Source organism: Pleurodeles waltl, chromosome 3_1 (genome assembly GCF_031143425.1).
Source record: "Pleurodeles waltl isolate 20211129_DDA chromosome 3_1, aPleWal1.hap1.20221129, whole genome shotgun sequence".
Taxonomy (NCBI): domain Eukaryota; kingdom Metazoa; phylum Chordata; class Amphibia; order Caudata; family Salamandridae; genus Pleurodeles; species Pleurodeles waltl.
In genome coordinates, this window is record NC_090440.1 from 518,402,647 (window position 1) to 518,423,329 (window position 20,683).

At 46.2% G+C, this 20,683-nt stretch overlaps 1 protein-coding gene across 2 annotated transcripts in view; it reads right to left on the bottom strand.

Moving 5' to 3' along the window:
* Nucleotides 1-20,683, bottom strand: part of ADAMTS17 (ADAM metallopeptidase with thrombospondin type 1 motif 17) — a 1,096,962-nt gene that overhangs the window by 473,988 nt on the left and 602,291 nt on the right. For both annotated transcript variants that reach the window (XM_069222781.1, XM_069222782.1), the window contains exons 9-10: nucleotides 13,676-13,816; nucleotides 4,663-4,813 (exon numbers count right to left, since the gene is read on the bottom strand). In XM_069222781.1, coding sequence (XP_069078882.1) covers nucleotides 4,663-4,813; nucleotides 13,676-13,816 — 292 coding nt within the window. The remainder of the gene's footprint in view (nucleotides 1-4,662; nucleotides 4,814-13,675; nucleotides 13,817-20,683) is intronic.

A 20,683-nucleotide genomic window follows, 5' to 3' on the forward strand; every position in this document is an offset into this window, starting at 1 on the left:
ATAATGAGAGCCTGGGGGCCGCGGACTTCTATGGGGATGGTTCTGATTGCTTGTAATGTGCGACATCACCAAAGCACATAAAAGCCCTGACAAGTTCATCCACCTGCTTTCCTTCCGCCGCTTCACTGCCAGAGCCGAAGTCCCGGTGGTCCGCGGTCTCACCTACAGGCCAGCGAGGCTGAGCCCGGCCCTTCTTATCGTGTTTAACTTTCTGCAGAAACAAGTTTTCCGCGGCCAAAGCAAATAAAGCTTACAAAGCGGAAGGCTTGGCTGCTGCCCAACCCTCGCAAGTGCTCAATGTGTGCTGTCTCTTGCCTGCAGTGTCAAATATCTATGAGCTCATTAATATGAATAGGGCCCAAGAAATACACCGAGTGCACCCCGTAATGAAGCAACTAGATCTCAGAGACGAACCAAGGTGGGGGATCCAGCATCGAGTATCAAGTGAACAGGAGGGAGAAGGCATGCATAAACCCAGGCACATCCCATTACACCAATGATCTGCATTGTACTTAGATTTATACAGCACTTCATCACCTCATGAGGCCCACTGGTGAACAAATAGAACACTACAGGATAGGTTGTGTTTTCACTACACAGCATGTAGTGTTTGGTCTCAGTGCTTAATTTGTAAAAGAATAAGTGCTAGGGCACAAAGTTTTGCTCAGAAGTGCAGGCAGGTTTTATCGAATGTCGGGACTGCCTAATACCAGAGTTGCGTATTGTTGATTCCTTCTCATGCCTCGTTCATCCACAGCCAGACATCCCCTGTCCCTTTATCTCACTGTTCCATGTTCTTTTTTCATTCCTGCTTTCTTTCTTTGCCACTTTTGTGTCTTTCTCTTCCTTCTTTCCCCCTTTTACGTTTTTCTCTCTCTTGCTGTGAGTCCAAGTCTGATGAGGATAAGTAAATTCCAGTCCCCAAAAAGGGATGCCACTGGAACCCACCTATAACCACTGTCTCAAATTAAGCACTGCTTGGTTGGAATGATTTGTGCTTGTCACGTGGCCTATGCGGCACATATTCTGGTATTGTGCTGCACTTGAACTTTCAGTCGAAGGACAGCATGCTTAAGCTTTACATAATTTGTATATCAGATTGCCAGAGTATGGGTTTATGGGTCTGATTTTTAGTCAGGTCTTCGCCATTTTCCTAAATTGCAAGTGATCTTGGATTTTTCTCTCTGCCAGGAGGAAATTCCTGTATTGGTACAAATCTAAAGTGAAGTGCCCTATTCTGCAGGTATTTTTGAAATTTTACATAGATGACGGCAGGTCTCTGGCTAAGGATGGACCCGAGGCCAAATCAGGGTGCTTTGATAGTGGAGTGCCTGGCCAAGGGCAGCTAGGAAAATGTTTGAAGGGCTTTTGAGATGCGCCCCTAAAGAGGAAGGTGCATTAGCTGTTTTAGTACTCTAGGTTGGACTCTCCGCAGCCTTTCAAGTAATAAAGTAGGGTACCAAGATGTAGTTCTTTTGCGTAGTCTAGTTGAGGCAGGACAAGGATGATCATGGGCTGTAGTATCTGTGAGAATCAAGTTGTGAGTAGGTGAGTTGAACAATTTGCATTGGTGAACTTAAGGACTAGAGAAAGGTTGGAATTCATGATCACTCCGAGGTCTGTTACTTCGCCGGAAGTGGCTGGTCATAGGTCATTTTCTTGTGGCCAAATGGCTGTAGATTGTTATTTCTTTGATTTACCACTGGTTAGGATATCTGTTTTGGTTGAGTTAAGTTACTCTGGTACGTGTTGAAGAGGAGAAGTGAGATGTTCAAGACTTGAGGAATTCCAAAGTCACTGCTGATAGTACATTAAGTGAAAGGGGATACAAGATGATGCTGGAACTGTCTAAGAGTAGGAGGAGATCGAGTCTAGGATGCTTCTATAAACGTCAATTTCCTCTATACTTAATAGTGGGGTGGAGGATGGTGTCAAAGGTAACAGAAATATCCAGCACTAGTAGAGTTGCTACTCCATTCCCGTCCACAGTTCTTTTCAGGTCATTCCAGATAGGGATCAGGGTGAATTCCAGGTCTCTCAATTGGATCAGGGTGAATTCCATGACTTGGCCTGGATGGAAGCCCACTTAGCTGTCAGAGCAAGTTTTCTTTTATGAAGTCAGCGGATCAGAGTAACGGTGGCTCTGTCAGTACGCTTTCCCAAGAACAGACCAGACCATTCAAGATCTGCTAGTAAGTGCCTGGGCCTGCAAGGTCAAGGTTCTTCTTTCTGATAAGTGATCAAATATGAATGATTTTGAGGGCTTGAAGTTAGAGGGCTATTGCGCACGGTTCTTGCTAGTAAGGGGGTAGCTGTGAGAGTACGCTTTCCTTGAAGGCTTATGCCAAGAAGCTCTTAGCCTTGACCAGTTCCTTGAATTGGAATCAGACATTTGTTTGAAAATGGTAAGGGAGTGGAGTCCTCACATGTCTTTGTTGAGATTTGTCAGCCAGACTGTCAACAACTGGGGAAAAACCTTCCTGCTCTTGTGTTATTTTTTTGTGACAAGGTGGTGGGACTATATAGTCATAGAATTCTTGAGTATATGAGGTCTTGATAGCAGTACTCTTGTGGCTGCAGAATTCAGCGAGGATCCTATGTAGGTGTCTGTACCAGCATTTGGTTTTAAAGATCAACTGGGAATAATGGGTTCTTTTTACATTCTTAATTAATGATTTGTAAATCCTACTGTGTTCTAGGGGGCGTGTATTGTCAATTTTGCTTTTTATTTCTTCCACTGGATTTATAGTGTATTGGTTTATTTCTTGAGTCCTTTTTTTTTTCATTGAGCCATGAGGGCCTCCGTCTGGGGTGAGGGTGTGTATTAGTTTCTTAAGGCCTTTGGACAGCCAGCTGCATAACTGTTTAATGTCTCTCATTTGATTGGCGGTGGAATGGTGGTTAGATTAGAGCGCAGTGCTGAGAGGATAAGTTTCTTCCACTGTCCGTACGTAGTCTTGTTTACCGCTTTTGCTGTACTAGTTGTTATTAGGGAGGTTTCAAGAAAAGGAGATGCTTAGGAATATAGGCAGGTTACCTGCTACTGTGATGTGTTCAGATGGAGTGAAAGCTGCAACCAAGGTATGTCCAGTTGAATGTACTGGTCACAAGATGAGATAGTTTGGGGGACTCACGTTTGTCAAGAGAGATCTTGATTGGTAAAGTAAGGGTGGTCAAACCAAATGTTCTGGCCCCCCAGAATGTAAAGACTGCTATTGTTTGCTGTGATACTCAGGAGAGCATCAAGAAATGTATCTGTGAATGCTCAGTTGTTATTGGGGAGACCTGTATTTCAACATGAATGAGAATAAGATGGAGGCTGATGGACGGCAGCAGATGAGAACTGATGTGTATTCAGGGTTCTGAATTCTTTCATGTTAATTTTCAGTAAACTGTTCATCAAATTAACTGCATGTCCTCCTTTAGTCTTCATGAAGTGGGTTAGGCAATGATTCCATATTCAAAGGGATAACCTCAAGGAAGACAAAGGATGCATAGTCTCCTGATGAAGACTAGGAAGTCCGGTTATGAGTGAAGAACTATAATGTAAATATCCATGTGGTTCTTCTTCATTGGCTGTGCACTGAGAAAAGACACCTTAGATAGGAAGTAGAGGAGACTGGTACAGGAGGAATGGGAACAAGGTTGGTTTGAGGAATAACATAGGTGGAATGGCAGTTTAAGGAGAAGTGAAAATAGAGGTCAAGTTACAAGCTGTGTCTTCATTCTCCAAGTGGTCGAAAACGGTCAGGACACGACTGAGAAAGAGAGCGAGTGAGGTGAGGGTGGTTTATGAAAGTAGACAGCCTAGGGACACTATATACTGGGAAAGGAACAGGGTGTGTAGGATGAGACACTATAAAGGTTTTTCTCTCAGATTAATATGATGAGTTTTTTGTTGTTGTTATAATTTCAATTCTCAGACTGCACAAGTGACTTTTCTTTTCTATAATGCTAATTATTTTTTATTTCTAGAATTGGGCAGATAATGATTTTGGCTCATTTTCTAACTTCTTTTAATAATTAAAAATTCAAGTGATTGACGTTGACTCTTTCAGCAAAGGTTTACCAAACAGTTAAATATGTTAATAAACAGGAAATACAATTTTCAAACATATAACTCGTATCAAATATATTTAAAATGTCATGCATTCAAGCAGATAATGCATAAAAAAGGCTAATAAAATCGGGAAAAAAGGCCAGAGAAAAATAACCATGTTTGGTGAGCTTTTAAAATAGAGGAATTTAATACAACAACAAAAACCAATTCGATTAAACTGCCTTCATGATAATTGGGTTTAATAAGTAGGATTTTGGACCATGGTATTTTGTTGGGCATTTAGTACTAGAGTTTGAACTGGTTTAATTCCAGCAAATTATGCGCATTAACATATTTGTTAAAATTCTGATTTTACACATCATTCTACAGTACTAAGCTAATGTACAGAAGAAAACTATTCTATACTGTGAAACATAAAATCCAGGTAGAAACAAAAGTGTGCTGAATTCCTTAAGAATACTGAGATGTATAGAAGGACAGCTTGTGTGTTGTAAAATTCCTAACTAACTTGGAGGGGCTCATGCAACACGGGAACAAAATGGACTGATGCGACTTCTGATTTTCTACAATTTACTGCTACGTGGTCAAACAGAACACGTTACCTCCATGTTCTTGCAGAAAGTGGCATTGGTTCCGAACAGAATCTGGCACTGCTCGTCGGCACTGTAGTGCATGCCCGGCAGCTTGTGAGGGAGCCGCACTGCATACCGGCTCCTGGGGTCTGTCAGCACTAGACATGAGCTGACCTTCGACCTGCAAAGTTGTGAAAGTTAACACATCAGCCCCTGTATGCGGAACCCGCCTTATTACAGTACCATACACGTAACAGTTTTCCGGTCGTTCTAAAACCTCACTTCCAGATACCAGATGCAGTATTTGATAAGCCAAGGAGCAGAGGGCGTCTAAGCCAAAACCGCCCCTCTGCGGTGAGATTTTTCAATTTGATGACATGTTTCTTAAGAAGTACTGAGCCTCCCAAAATGAGACAAGAAGAAATCTGCCCTATAAATGAATACATGTTATCTGTCGGCATTACAAAGATCCAAATAGAGATATTCTGCCTACCTGAGAGACCTTTTCATCTCACTCATAATACATGTACTTAACAATGTTGCTGGTTCAGTGTGAAATAAGTGTTCTGAATTGGCCAGTACTATATGCTGTCAATATTGGACACTACTCCCTAGTTTCTAATTAATAAATAAGTAAATATAATACATTTTCAGAAATCGTCTTATTCCCTTTCTTGCTTTGGTCTTCAAAATTATAGATATTAATATATTGATAAATAATATAAGGGTTTGAATTTTATCTGGTAGATCAGCATTATTATTTTAAAATTGGGGAATTTCTCTCTAAACCAACCACAGTGGGACTTGGGTTACCCCAGGGCTCAAGGTTGAAAGCTATGCTTTTCCATATTGATATTGAATCCTTTGGATCATTACAAACCAGTTTAGGGATTCGGTATGATCTCTATGCGTATGACACCCGTTATGTCTTTGTCTCTCTGCCAATGCTGACACACCATCTCATTACTATCCAACATTCAAAAATGGCCTAAAGGTCTACATCCTAACTAAATGAACAAAAACCAAATGTCTCCTCTCTTCAAAACCTGACTTCCAGTGTAATGACCATGGGATAATTGTGATCCGATTGGCAGGCTTTTAAATCTTACATTGTTGAATCCAACAACTCCCTAGGTATCGTGTTGGATGAGAAACTCAACTTTGGAACTCACAAGAAGATTCTGGTGAAAGTGAGGTTTTTTTCCAACTTCTACTTGCAAACTTTTCATATCGCCAAATAACTTAAAAATTGCTTGGTAATCCATTGTCCCTTTCCGTCTTAATTGTGGACATGCTATAGGCCCTGGACTTCCACAGAAAACCCCTGCACCTTAAAAGGTGGGCCTGCATGCTGCAGCCAGTATAGTTTAGACTCTTCAAATATAAACATTTCATCAGCTCCCTAAAATGGCTCACAGATGAGGCAGGATGTACTTACAAATCTGCCTTTTTAATGTGCAAGACTTTACACCTGCATACCCCCAAATACTTCTTGTAGAAACAAACCCTACCTGTGACAAGGTAAACTTTGCCTACAGGGCAAATGTGTAACTTCCTAACAGACAATAACAGTTATTGATACTATGAGTAAGAGTAGTTTTTCAGTATATTAGCTGAGAATTCAATCACCTCCTGTTCTGTCTCGGGGTATGCACTTGAGATTTGAAACTCCTTACCAGTGTCCAACAAATAGATTAACTCCTTCCTAAAGTTGTTGATGTAATAACACTGCAAGTTGCACTCTTACTGTTTCTTTATATCTTCATTGTGGATCTGTTATCTTATACATACTGTATTATAAACTGGATAAATGTGAGGTGCTCGGTTTGTATGCCCTTATGCACACCCTCCGAAAAGTGAGAAAACAAACAAAAAAAACAGTAACTAACTTGCCTGTCGACATGTGTCATATGGTGACTTGGCCTTAAAGTCTTTGCAGTCATACTTAAAGTACCAAAAGAAAAAAACAGAGTGTCATACCCATTATAAGGGGTCAATACGGACGACTTCCACCACAGCACTTAGAAGGGCCATAAAGTGACTTTGAAAGCAGCCCCTCCTCCTCCAGTGCACCCTAAAGTTGACCAACTGCGTTAAAATAGTCTCTGTTTTTTTTGTAGGTTTTTTGTGTGGTTTTATATAGATTGAACACGACCTGAAGGTATTGGAGCGCTTTACATGAGCACCAGGTACGTTATACACGAACACATTCCTTTTTGGTAGGCATGATGCAGAGACTCTAACGTGGTTGCCCAGCTCCAAAGCCGCAGTTCTGGCAGTTACGAAAAATCCTCTCCCCCTCTATTATGAAGGCCTCCCAAAAAGAAACCTATTAAAACCACAGAAGATGCACAATCTGCCAAATGAAACCAATCTCAGTTTAAAAAGGATCCAGGACACAAAACCAACACTCAAGGAGGTCTTGGGGGGGCCGCCAACCCCGGGAGGTCTACCCCTTCCTGGAGGTTTGGGGAAGTGGAGCACTCCACATCTGCCATTGGCTATGTTGGGCTACGTTTGGGCTACTTTGTAGGCCTGGGTATTTAAGGGGGCGTTTTGTGCTCAATGCCACCACTTTGTTGGTGACATGGCAGGCTGGCGTGCTGCGGCAGCCTCAGAAACATATCTTCCACAGAGAAGATTGGACAGGCGGTGCACCTGTCAACCGAAGCGGGCCGGCTAGACCTGCTGAAAAAAAGGCTCCCTGGTAAGTGGCAAGCCTCCGCGAAAGGAGATATGGGGGGGGTTTCAGCAGCTGTACTTGCCTGCTCGCCCCCTCGAAGAGCCCGGAGGGTAGTGGGTGGGAGCGCCCCGAGTTAGGAGGGCAGCCGCGGGTAGACAAGGCAGGCTGCGGGGATGTCAATTGCTGCCATCGCTTCCATATGGGCCACATGGGGCGGCCTTGTGGTGAAAGTACGTTGTGTGCAGGCCTGGAAGTGAAAGGCCGTACGAGAAGTCATGCTCGGCGAGCCTCGGTGAGCGATGGGAAAATGTGGACGTGTGGCTGCAGGCGAGGGGCAGGGGTGGGCTGAGCAGGGCAGAGAGGGAGTGGGGGGAGCTGGGGCAACCTGCAACTCGCGTTCTGCAGCAAGGGGGGGGGGGCTGAAGGAGGGCAGGAACCGGGAAAGCTTGTGCAGGTATCCGCGATCGGCACAAAGCGGACGGGGAAGGAGGACACGAGGGGAAAGGAGCCCATACATAGCAAGGAGGAAGAGGGCAGCCGGGTGGGAGGGGGACAGAGCATCATCAGAGGACAAAGAGCATCAGGGAGGTCAGAGGCCCCCCCCCCATGGAGCATTGGAGGGCCCCAGGCGGCCAGAGCCCAACAGGAGGAGGTAGCCTCTCACTGGGCCAGGGGGCACAGGTGAGGGGGAATTGGAAAGAGGGGGGTACGGCAGGAGGGCAGCGGACAAAGAGTGGGGTGGGGGAGCCTTTATGAACAGCATCAGCACTATTGGCAGTGCTCCTAGAATGGAGGGACAATGGAGGGGAAGAGGAGGAGGGCATACGTAACGTGTGTGAGGCAGCTACAAATGGCGAAGCTAGCCACACACAGGCAGTAGTCCCTCCTAAGAGAGTATCTGGCAAACAGAGCCAGGTGGCAGGTTTGCAAGGCGTTAGCAGGGGGACAGGCAGAGGAGGGGAGCGCGGGCACGGACCGGGGTGGCATGTTTATCAACCTCGAAGACGATTGCATGACTTCTGCTGGGAATTAATGGCGGGTGGGGGTTCACCAGCACTCCAGACCTGTGTTATTGTTCGCAGTAAGATTTCTTGTGGGTGGCTAGCCGGATGTCATCGGATTGGATGGCGCACATGCAAGGGGAGAACGTCATGGAAGTCTAGACACTGCCACGAGACAGTCGGGACAATGCACCTGCCAACATCACGGCACTGGAGAGGCGACGTCCGGGTGCCGAAGAATGGTAGAGAGGATGCGTTACAGCTCCTCAGCAACAACCACAGTTGGTTTCGCATACTCGTAGAAAAGTATCAGAGGTATGCAGGTCACGGGCAGGGACCTCCTATTGGTGCCCGGAGGAGGAGCAGTCGATGTTGGACTATGATGAAGAGAGCATGGAGGAGGGGGAGATCAGGGAAGATGAGGCAGAACAAAAGGGAGGTAACACAGTGATGGCAGAAGGGGGAGGGGTGAGGAAATGGGGGGAAATCTCACGAGATTGTTCATAAGTCATTGCAGGTGTTGGAGAGGCCTGGTACATTCCAGGATGCACTTCATCAGGTGGGGAACGGTGAAGCGGAAGGCACAAGAGTGGCCACCGACCTTGATTGCAGGTGGGTGCGCTTTGCGGCGCGGCAACATGGTCTCATTACGGTGGAGGCCAGGGAACTGGTGAGCCACATCAAGGTCCGTCTGAGGAGGGGGATATACGTAAAGAATACTGGTGTGGGGACTGACGTGGGAACTCCTGGGATACGGACTGGCAGCAAAGACAAGGTGTCAGGAGGGGAGAGAGCGGGTAAGTCTAAGGAGGATGCAAAAGGAGCCAGCCAGGGGGAGAAAGTGCCAGATAAGAAGCAGGGGGACAATGGGCCACAGGAGTCCGCGTGGATGATAAGACAGAGCAGCCAGAGAGCAAAGAGCTGAAGTGGAATAAACTGCTATAAATGGGAATGGCTAATCCCTTGGGGGGCACATTTAATGCTAGCCACCAAAGAAAAGATCTGGAAAGGGGAGTACGTAGAGATGGTGAAACTACTACATAGGGAGTTAAGGTCTAAAGAGGGGTTGAAGGAAGAGGAATACAAGTTGGCGAAGAGGCCAAAAGTGCTGGTCACGATTGAAAATTGGACGGTAGCATTCCTCATATTTGTGAGCATATATTGAGAGAAGTGGCGCTTTAAAAGTATATGAACATTTTACGGAATGCGCAGATAAATTACGGCGGGTATGCATGGGTCCAATTCGACGAAGAATTTATGGCATTCAAGGCGCTGGACCCGGATATGCAGTGGGGGGAGATCAACTCTGACCTGTGGCAGCATACCATGGGGCTCACCAAATTTGGTCAAACGGTCTTTACTGCCAGCGGGCGTCCCATAGTCTACTGGTCCTTTCAGCCCCCCTCATGGAGTGATGGGGTCAGCAGGGAGAGGACAATCGGGTGAACCAGGGGCCAGACCAAGCCAGAATGGTACATGCTGGGACTTCAATAGGGGGCTCTGCACCAGGGAATGCTGTAAGTTTGGGCACAAATGTTCTAAGTGCATGGGCAGATATGGCCTGGTCAGTTGCTACAGGAACACAACGGAGGGGCAGCCAAGTGGGGAGCGGGCAGCAGAACAGCTGGCACTGGTGGGAAAGGCTCCTACTCCAGTTAATCTGGAGAGGCTACACTTTTGGTTGGCCCAGTACGAGCGCAGAGAGGATGCAGATCTGCTTCTGGAGAGGTTCAATTGGGGTTTCAGGCTGGGCTATGTGGGAACGAGGCAGCACAAGCAATGCTGGGCGGAAAATCTGAAATCAATGGGGTGCACAAACAGGTGGTGTGGGACAAACTGGAGAAAGAGGTGAGGGAAGGTCGCATGGCTGGCCCTTTTACGGATTGGCTGATGCAGAACCTGATAGTCTCACCCCTCGGTGCGGTGCCTAAAAAGGAAGAGGGTCAATTTTGCCTCAACCAGCACCTCTCTTGGCTGGAAGGAAATTCGACTAATGACTTTATCCCAGAGGAGAGGATGAGTGTGTCTATTTGTCTCGGTGGATGTGGCTGTGGCACTAGTAGATGAAGTCGGACAGGTGGCGCTGATGTGGAAAAGTGATATAAGGTCCGCTTTTCGTTTGCTGCCGGTACACCCTGATGATTTTGAGCTATTAGGTATGCCATTCAAGAGCCACTGCTAAGTGGACAAGGCACTTCCAATGGGCTGCTCCATATTGTGTGCCCTCTTTGAATTCTTTAGCACCTTCCTGCAATGGGCCTTCACCAGACAGACAGGACACAATTGCATAACACATTATCTTAATGATTTCTTCCTGGTGGGCGCACCATGACTGGGGCAATGCAAGGACTTGCTGGACTAATTCCAGGCCATTATGGGGGTACTAGGCATCCCCCTGGCCCTTGAGAAGATGTGGGCCCGAGCACCGCACTGACATTCCTCGGTGTGGAAATTAATTCTCAGACAATGATGGTATATCTACCACAGGATAAGAAGAATATAACGGTGGGGTTGCTGCAGAGCATCTTGGGTAGACACCATGTCGCTGTCAAGGAGATACAGGGGCTGTTGGGTCACCTTAACTTTGCTTGCACAGTCGCGCAGGCTGGTCGCACATTCTGTAGACTCCTGGGGCTGTCACTGTCAGGGAGGAGGCTGCCGCACCATCATGTTTGCCTGTCAGCGGGTGTAAAAGAGGATTTGCCATGTGGGGGCTCTTTTTAGAGAAGTTCAATGGTAGACAGGTGCAAGCTTGGCAGGAGCTGGACTGGGACGCTCAGATATTCTCTGATGCAGCAGACAGGAAAGGTTTTGGCTTCTATTGGCAAGGCAGGTGGTGCGCGGAGGAATGGCCCACCAAGTGGAAGCAAGATGGTAGGAGTATTGCCTTCCTGGAGCTGTTTCCGCTAGTAGTTGCTGTGCACGTCTGGGGTGACAAGTTGGCATACAAAAAAGTGTTTTCCAGTTTCGACAACTTGGCAGAAGTACAGGTGGTCAACAGCCAGTCGGCCAGGGACCCCCAAGTGTTAGAGGTAATGAGGGTTTTTGTGTTGGGCTACCTGCGACATGACATTGTGTTCAGGGTGAGACATGTTACAGGAGTGGAGAATGACATTGCGAATGCCTTGTCTCGCTCGCACTGTGAGAGGTTTCATGGACTGGCCACATATTTGTGAAACCTTACAGCACTCAGATACTGCTGAAGCTATGGAATGTAGGAGGTGGAGGTTCTTTCAGTTGGTGGTGAACTCGCTGCAGTGTCCACGCACAAGGCGTATGTGCAGGCGTGGCAGGAATTCTTATAGCAGGGGGCACAGAGGCGTCAAGAAGAATGGGAGAGGGTGGAGGATGTAATACAACTTATCCTGGGACTCATAGAGAAAGGGCAATCAAGGGTGACGATTGCCAGCAAGCTAGCAGGAATTGCCTTCATGGGCAAGATGCTGTGGGGGTATGCCCCGTCAGCAGGGAAATTTGGCAAAATGATGCTGGAGGGGTGGGCGGGTTAGGACAGACAAGAAGACCCATCATGGTAGGCCTGTTGAGGCAGATTATCAGCTCCCTTCCAGTGATATGCAGCAGCAGGAACAAATCCATCCTCTTTAGCATGCTAATGTGTTGGATGTTCTTTGGGGTTTCAGGGTATCTTAGCTCCTGGACTGCAGGGAAAAGGGGGGATAAGAGTGTGGGAGACATATATGAGTCGCAATGGGGTACAGATTTGATCCGGGAAGACGGATCAATAGGGGAGAGGAAAGTGGGTGCACTTGCGGGAGTACCCATCGCCAGCACTCTGCCGGTTACGATGGGGAAGCCTTTTACACTCACAGTGTGCAAACCCCTCAGTCAGGGTTTTCAGGCACAAGGATTGTCGGCCAGCCACCGCCTTCCAGTTATTGTCAATACTACGCAAAGGTCTGAGGAGTGTGGGATTAGACACAGCAACGCTTGGTACCCACTCATTTAGAACAGGTATGGCCATTGAGGCTGGTAGGTGGGGTAGGGGCAGGGAGGACATCAAGCGCATAGGTAGGTGGAAGTCAGGCTGTTACCAGCGATACGTGCATAGGTGGAATGAGAATGTACGTGGGGTTGCTGATTTGTTATTTGTGTTTTCCAGGTTTGGTGCCATGACTGGAATCCAGCAGCCTGTCAATTTGGTTGGTGGGATCTGTGCTTTGAAGATGCTGAGTTTTGAGGAGTGGTGGGGTACACTTGTCCTTCATGGGCTTGGAGCTCTATCTCTTACAGATGAGGGACCGGTTGAAGCAGCTAGTGAACGTTGCCTGAGGGGGTGGGGTGGAAAAAGTCTAGGCCTTTTTCTGGGTTGCAGGGGCATGGCAAGTTGTCATGGTGTACAGAAATGTACAGTTGTTCAAACTGGCAGACCAGGTTAATAGGGAGTGGGTAGACAACAGCATGCATGGACGAGCCAGGAAGGCAAATGTTGGTCAAGAAGTTAGATTAGGTACAGTTTCAGGGTTATGATAAAGTAGAGGGTAGTTTAAAGATAGGAAACAGTCTAAATAGCTAAGGAAATACAGTATTACAAAGTCAGTGATGAAGGGAATTGGGGAGGGGAGGTTAGGGGGTGAGTTATACACAGTAGAATTGTTGTATAGTGAGGCCCTTAGTTTTGTAAGGCAAAGGCCAAGTCTATATGCCTGTGGTTGGTAAAACTCCAATCTTCCCCAATCTCTAGTCTGTATTGTTTACCACACGTAAACCCTTCTGAATCATGCACCCTAGCTACCTAGAAATACTAGCCCCTGAGTACAATGTATCATTCCAAGAGAGAAGGAACACGCTGCCAACATACCATGGCCTTACAACATGCTCTCACCAGAGGGCCAGACTACCTACAAACACTACCCCCAAACATCCCACTCAACTATTGCAGATGCCTGCAAATGTGAGCACCCCCACAACTCCCCACCACCCGTTACACTTGCACCAGACCCCCAAGCTGGGTACAAACCTTAGAGCTACAGAGAATGCTATCCAACCGCCAGGGATGCATGTAAATGCTAGCACCACAATTCTCCCCACAAGTGGCCCAAACTTCCTACAAACACTAGCCTTGCACAACATCCCACTAAGCACCCCAGGAGACAGGTAAACATCATCCCTACAAGCCTCCCCAACCAGAGGCCCAAACTACTTGCAATACCTGCCCCATACTAAAACCCCCAGCAAAAAAAAATTATCAGGGCAGTCCCAAATTACTTAAAGTGGGAAAGTAGACCTTTAAGGTCCTACGCCCCCCTGTATGTGAGACTGGGGCTTTGCGTGCGCTAAACCCCTCAAAGCGCTGTGAAAAAAAACGAACAGCGGCGCTATACAATACCGCAATCCTTACTTAAGGAAATTTTCCAGCTCGTCCCGGCTGCAGGTGGACCAGGACAGGTCGCTGGGGTTCCGGCCTTTCACCCACTCTCCGGACATGATGTGCGAGCGCCCGGCGCAGGTCGTGTGGTCATCGTCATGACTCATGCCCAGGCTGTAGGAGAGGGGACAGGAGCAGGTCAGAGCACTCTTCACAACACGATATAACAGGCAGCACACACTGGGACATGCAAACCGCAGGTCTAGAATCACTCATTGTCAGCAACCCTGCGCACAAGTACACGACAAAGGCTCTTGAGTAGAATTGGAGTACATCTGGCTTCAACTCAACATCGCATCGAAGATCAGGAAAATATAAATGAAAGGTAAAGGAGCATGCACCCTTTTTCATGTGGTCCAACGCTCAAGTCCAATGTATTTGACCGAAAATCAAAGTAGAGGCTAAATTGGGAAGCAGTTTACTAGAGACTCTAAAACTGGCCTTAATATTTATTTTAATGTATTTTCATCCACTTAAAAATAAGTTTTTTTCTAAACTCCAGGCCAGGTTGGCACCTAATGTCGTCGAGCACTGCAACAGTTCATCATGACGTTCACAGAAGAGTAAGAATACTTGTTTTATCAGCAGGAAGCAAGTATACAAATTGTGACGTATGCAAGGTTGGTTACCTGTAGGTATCATCGTTTTACTGGTCGATAGTTCTGTTCCTTTCTCATAATATACTATTCTTTTTTATTATGTTTTACTTTACTCTTGCAATTAAATTAAATTACAGCTATGAAAACACTAACTCCACTAAAAGTGTTCGATATATCATAATAACATTTCTGAAAATCTGTAGCTGCGACCAAAACGCACATATTTCAGGTCGTAACATAAGGCATTTCTTTCCATCTGCGAGGTGGCTTTTAATCCAGTGCTCAGGCTTGTAAGAACCTCGGCGAGTTAAGTGCTCGCCGCCGAGACGTGCGCATAACCTGCAGATAGCAGGTTTGAACCCCGGCTGGCCAAATCAGCCTTTCATCCTTCCTTGTCCAAGAACTGAAAACCTTTAAGCAGGCTAGAAGTAGAAGCTGTTCTTCATGGCACTATAAAAAAACAATACACCGTCCGCACCAAGCGCTATATAAAAACCTTAAATGTTATTAAGAATTAGGGAATCGTCCTTCTAAGGTATGATCAGGGAAGATACCGGTTACTTAAACACACACAATTAAAAAACATACACAGACAGGATACTGTTTTACCCCTGGCGATCTCAGGCTCCACATCACCATTATCAAGGCACCTGACTGCTGCCACATTTGTCAAAACCAAATGCTCCTGCCCGTTGGTATTGCTAGGATGATACACATGGCATGCATGCAATACTTCGGCCTTGAAAGAAAGACGCACTCCTTCAGGCTACTTTTATTAATAAAACAAACACAAATCCGGTATGTTTCATTGCAATCATTTCGTGCCTTGCACGTTTCAGACTCTCATAGTCCTTGTTCACGGGCACATGCTTTGGAGACTATCACGCCTTTTCCAGCTAAGTCATTAACATGGCAATTTTAAGTTTTGCCCTCTGGTGGGTCTCCTAAATAGGTTCTCACTTGTGTTGCAGGAAATGCTTGCAATGAAACTTGCCGGATTTGGGTTTGCCTTTTTAATAAAAGCAGCCTGAACAAGGAGTGCATCTTTGTTTCAAGGATAAAGCATTGCAGATAAAAGATATATATATTGAGGTGCTGCCACTGTCAGAATTATATAAACGCAAGGCTTTCACCAGGAATTGGGCTTTAGCAATTTGTTGTTGGTGTTCTTATTGGAGGCTCCCTTTGATGAGAATTTCTGTGGATATATATATATATATATATATATATATATATATATATATATATATATATACACACACACACACACACACAAATAAAAAAAAGTAGGCCTCCCACTAAAATTTGTTAAACCACTTTTTTCAAAGTCCGCAATAAGCTTTACCCAGGTCAGAAGACAGGGTCTTGTTACCTCACTAGTCTTAACAGTGTAGTACTTGGCTGCCAGCCAGGGCGTAACATAATTTGGTATTTTAGGACATATTTTCTTAGAAAAACAAACCAAGCGAAAGACAGTGCATGGGGACTTTTTACATTTTCTGTGATAACCCTATATTTCTATAGCTATTGGCAAGCCCCCATCTGATGTGAGATAACAGCAATCTGACACAGCTTTATAGCTTGGAGTTATTTTCAGTTTAAATAATATTTGCTCTGTAACATGAACATTTTGTGATTGAAACAATAGTGCTGAAATGTACAGAACTGTGCTTTTTTGGTATAAAACAAACTAGGCCTCAACTCCATCTTGGATTTAGAAATAGCCATGGTTTCATTTCTCATCCACACTGCATACAGTAAAAAGTGCACTGGCACTTTGTGTTGACAAACTGTTCTTGGAGAGCCTCAGAGGAAGTTTAAACTGTTCCTCTCGAAGGTCTCTTACTGCTCTGTATACTGTAGGATTATTCATTCATGTGAGAAAAGTGAATTAGTAGTTAGGGTCGTTGCGAGCCTTGACCAAGTACTAATGTCACTATTACGTATCAGTTCTAGTTAGGTTTCTTTAAATCAACCTTAACTCGGTACTAGGTAGCAGTGGCAAAGAGCAGTCAAGCTTAAGTCAAATGAAAAACAGGTGTAAGGCATTTATCAGCACCCAAACAGTCAAACAATAAAAACCTCATTCCAATTTATTAAAATAGTATATATTTTTATCTCTAAATTGACACCAAAAGCAAAAAAAATCACATAAAGATAACTATAGTTACGATTTTTGCAGGGTCTCCGAAATCACTGCAATTCACTTCAAAAAGCTTTGTAATTCACTGCTTTTCACTCTTAGCTGTGTTCTATGAGCCTCGTACACAAAGCTCTGGTGCAAACTCGAACTTTCAGGCTGACCACGGTGGAGCGCATGGTTGGATGCAGGCACTCGGTTGGTCAAGATGTTACATTTCTTTTTCTTTTTCTCGACAACCGTCTCGTCAGAGGGGTCTTTTGCAGCTTTAGTCCGGTGTTGAGTTCAACATTAGCAGACAGGTAAAATGAAGCTCTCCAGTGAAAGCATTGGTTCTCAACAGCGTTGAAGGCTACCTACAAACCAGCAAGTAGGGGTAGTGCATGAGTTTGTGCGCAAAACCAGTTGCTTTAGTCTGAAAGTAGCAGCCAAGGGTCCAGGACCAGTTAGGCACCTCTTGAGGGCTAGGAGTCGATCCCAGGGGCTACACCAGCTGAGTCCGGGCAAGCCCAATGGCAGCTGGTCGGGCCTCTGTTCAGGTGCAGGCTTCTTTAGATTTTGTGTCCCTGAAATTTAACAGGAGGCTAACCAGCTAACCCTTTGAGTCCACTAACTGGTCCTCGGCACAAGTGGGGGCAGGTATAGCTATTGGAGTTGTCACGTAGGTTCTCATTATACTAATGAGGCTACTGGATTTGGGAGACAGGATCACATGGATGTGGGTACTAAGTATGATTCCACACCACATGAAGTCTGTTGATCTAATCCGGGTTCTCCGTCTAACTAGCAGCACCTCATCTCTGGCAGAAATGATTGTGGCAACTGAGCGCGTGACAAGAAGACTCCTCAGGGGAATCGTGGTCGATCAGATCCGATCCCTTTCTCTCAGTTACCAAAGAGTCTCATACAGGCAAAGACAACAGAGGCAGAATATAGTTCAATAAGGATTTATTGAAGTAACTGCATCTTAGATAAAAAGGCATGTATTGCAATAACTAGGGTGATAAAACACAATAAAAGCAAATAGGTGGCTAACAGAGTAAGTCCTACCATACTGTCACAAGGAGTGATGTATATGTATCTCTTACATAAACTATGTTTGAGCACAGGTTTATAAGCCTAATCTGCCCTTTGGGTTTCCCCCTTGGGGGTACATCATCCCTCATACCTGGAGTAGGAAGCCTGTGGTCTAGAGAGACACCGTCCCCATATGGATCAGGGGTCCGGCCATCTAGGCAAGTAGCTGCAGCAGAGCGGTCAGCGATCATCATGCAGTCGTGGTCACCTGGCTGTAATCTCCCTCTAACCTGTCTGGGGCAAAGGGGTGTTTTTATAATAAAATAGCTAACATTCTAAGTAATAGTCCCCACTTATGAGTGTGTGCTTTCTGTGACTGTTAGAGACACAGCATAAGATGTTTGTCGGCATCCCTATCTGACTGTAGCCTTGGAGAAAGCACAAAGTGAATAAAATGTCCTAGTAAGAACGCAATGCTTTCCTAGGCGAAAGTACAATGAGATAAAGAAAAGAAAATAGCACCACAAATGTTGCTATTACTAGGTTAATAAAGCAATGCTGAATAAAATGTAACAGGGCTAAAGTGCACAGCAGCAGGCCTACTTAACTTAAAAAAAATTGTCTAAAACATGGCTAAAATAGCTATGCAACAGTCTCTCTCCACGGGTTCAACAGCAGGAGCAGCCTTTCCTTTTCCTGAAGCCCCGTCTTGGTTTACCCAGATGCAGTCTCTCATGGTTCAGCCATTCCTTCTAAAGTTTATAGGTTCAACAGGTGTAGTCCTTCTTCTATTCTTTGCTAACCAAGCAGTGTTCTGAGGCAGCTTAGCAAGGGTGCCGCTTTTATACCAATTTCAAGTTTTGTTAAAACTTATTTTATTGGCATTTGGCATGAAATCACAACAAGCATCATTCTACAATGTATTGCATTAGAACATCAACCCCCTTCGTTTGAGTTGTGGCATATCCATTGTTGGTGCAATACTGCCATGACTGGTGTGCCCTAGGCCCACCCACTCGTCCCAAGTGGTCAGTGGATGTGTGAACTGTGCATGGCATATCTTTCATCACTCCTCCCAGTGTCTGGGCTTAGACTTTCCCGAGCATTCAGTGCCATTCAGTTAGTTGCCTATCCTCTCAGTGTATGTATGACGATGGTGAATTGCCTAACTCACCTTGTAATAATACCCGAAACAAAACTATAACCCTATAACTATGTTTCGGGGAGATATCTGTCTCTTCTGTGATTAGTGGGGTTGGGTGCGATAGGTCCATTCCACGGTCACATGGGAGAGACGGGGTGGAATTGGGGGGAAGTAAGGGGCCTCTTAAGTCCACTCAGACCCTCTGTGCCAGGTGTTTTCCAGCTCCCCGCCCATTGCCGAGCAGCTCGTGGGGCAACCACCACCTGCATCCCCCTTCTCCATCAATCTTAGGCCTGTCATCCTCTACCTCCATGTCCCTCTAGTTACGTGGCTCTCTCAGTCAGTCCGATCCAGGCCCGTATCCCTATCTTCCTCTCAAGTTCCCTCAGTCCGATTCTCAGTGGCCGAGTGGTGCTCCCATTCGTACACCACCTTGGATCACAGGTCTGCTATGGACATCTGTGGACCCCATGGGCATTCTCCTTCTGCAATGCCATTTCCTCAGCTTGGGCCCACACCATCACTTCTCCGTTCCAGGTCTCTACTTTAGCACCCCCTCGTTCCCCCATCGACTTTCATGCCATGGCTATTCTCCTCTTCACTAGTATCAGGGCCAGGTCTAGGAATCTTTTGCTGACTTTCTCAGGTTTAGGCCTAGGGAAGGCCCCTAAAAGACAGACCTCTATAGTATTCTCTAATGTGAGGCTCATTGTCGCAATGCGTTTTGCAAGGATTGCCCCCCCAGAACACATGCAGTTGGGCACACCCCCACGTTGTATGCTTGAAGTTTGCGTCTGGCATTGCACAGCAGGGGTCTCCAGAGGTTTCCCAGTCATTATATTCTGTACCCTGTGAAACCATGTAACCAGGTGTCTCCCTGTCCCTATCATCAGTAGCAGCTGCATAATTAAGTGTGTCACTGGTTCTGTGTCTCCCTGTCCCCAGAGTTCACAGAACATGTGTGAAAGTGCCTCCTATGTAAGGAACTGGCCTGCTGGTTGTTTGCTCCATCAGGTCTGGCAGTGGGATGAGGGTACCCTATTGATAACAGTTGCTCACTGTTACTATCCCCACCTCTGGCCAAGAGCTCACCTGCCCTGAAGTATGTAATTGGGTTCCCATGTCGCAACCCCACCAGCGGTCGCTCTGGAGCATAAAGCACAACACCTCCCATTCACTTATGACAGCGATGCCAACAGCTCAAAGCTGTTGCCAGGAGGAGTCCCGACTGTGGGATCCTCAGCGTGGGCCAGAGTACCTTCTCCAGTAATGTCCCCTGGTTTGATTCAAAGCTGATCGGACCTAGCTCCTGTAGTCCCACCCCATCTAGCCACCTTGTGATCCACTGAAGTTGTGCCACCATGAGGTGCACTTCAAAAGCAGGAACTCCGAGTACGCCCCCTTCATGGGTGGGCAGTGAAGGGTGTCAAGCGAGACCCTCTGACGGCCTCCATCCGAGATCAGATATCACAGCTGATCTCGCCAGCAGGTTTTCAAAATAGCAGAGCTCTCTTGGGAGCATGATGATCTTAGAAAGTGCTATGGGCACCATTACAGGCAGTCAGAGCGATCGCCAGAAAGGGACACAGGATTTAACCTTACAGGATTCACCTTTGCCAGATTGCCCTCTCACAAGTATTTAGCCTTGTGACAGATTTGGTTACATAGGTTTTTTAAAGTATGTGGCACCGAGAGGATGTCCACTGGACAGCTAGTGGGCTGGGGGGCATCCTGGGTCACTGGGAAGACACATGTCTTGGCACTATTAACCTGCAGGCCTCAGAAAGTCCTGTGTTCCTTGAGGAGTTGCAAAGCAAAATTGATGTCATCCTCTCCATTTTGTAAATGAGTCAGCAGGTCAACTGCACAGACGGAAATTATATGTTCTTCCCCCTCCACTGTGAGTCCATTACCCCTGTATTCCATTCGGAAGTGCTCTGACAGGGGTTTGATAGCTATGGCAAAGAGGAGTGAAAACGGCAAGCATCTCTGTCTCGTGCCTCGAAAGATGTTTTAGGAATCTAAGATGGTATGCCCCGTTTTCACCCTTGCCTTGGGCTTTGAGTACAAAAGCTGCACCA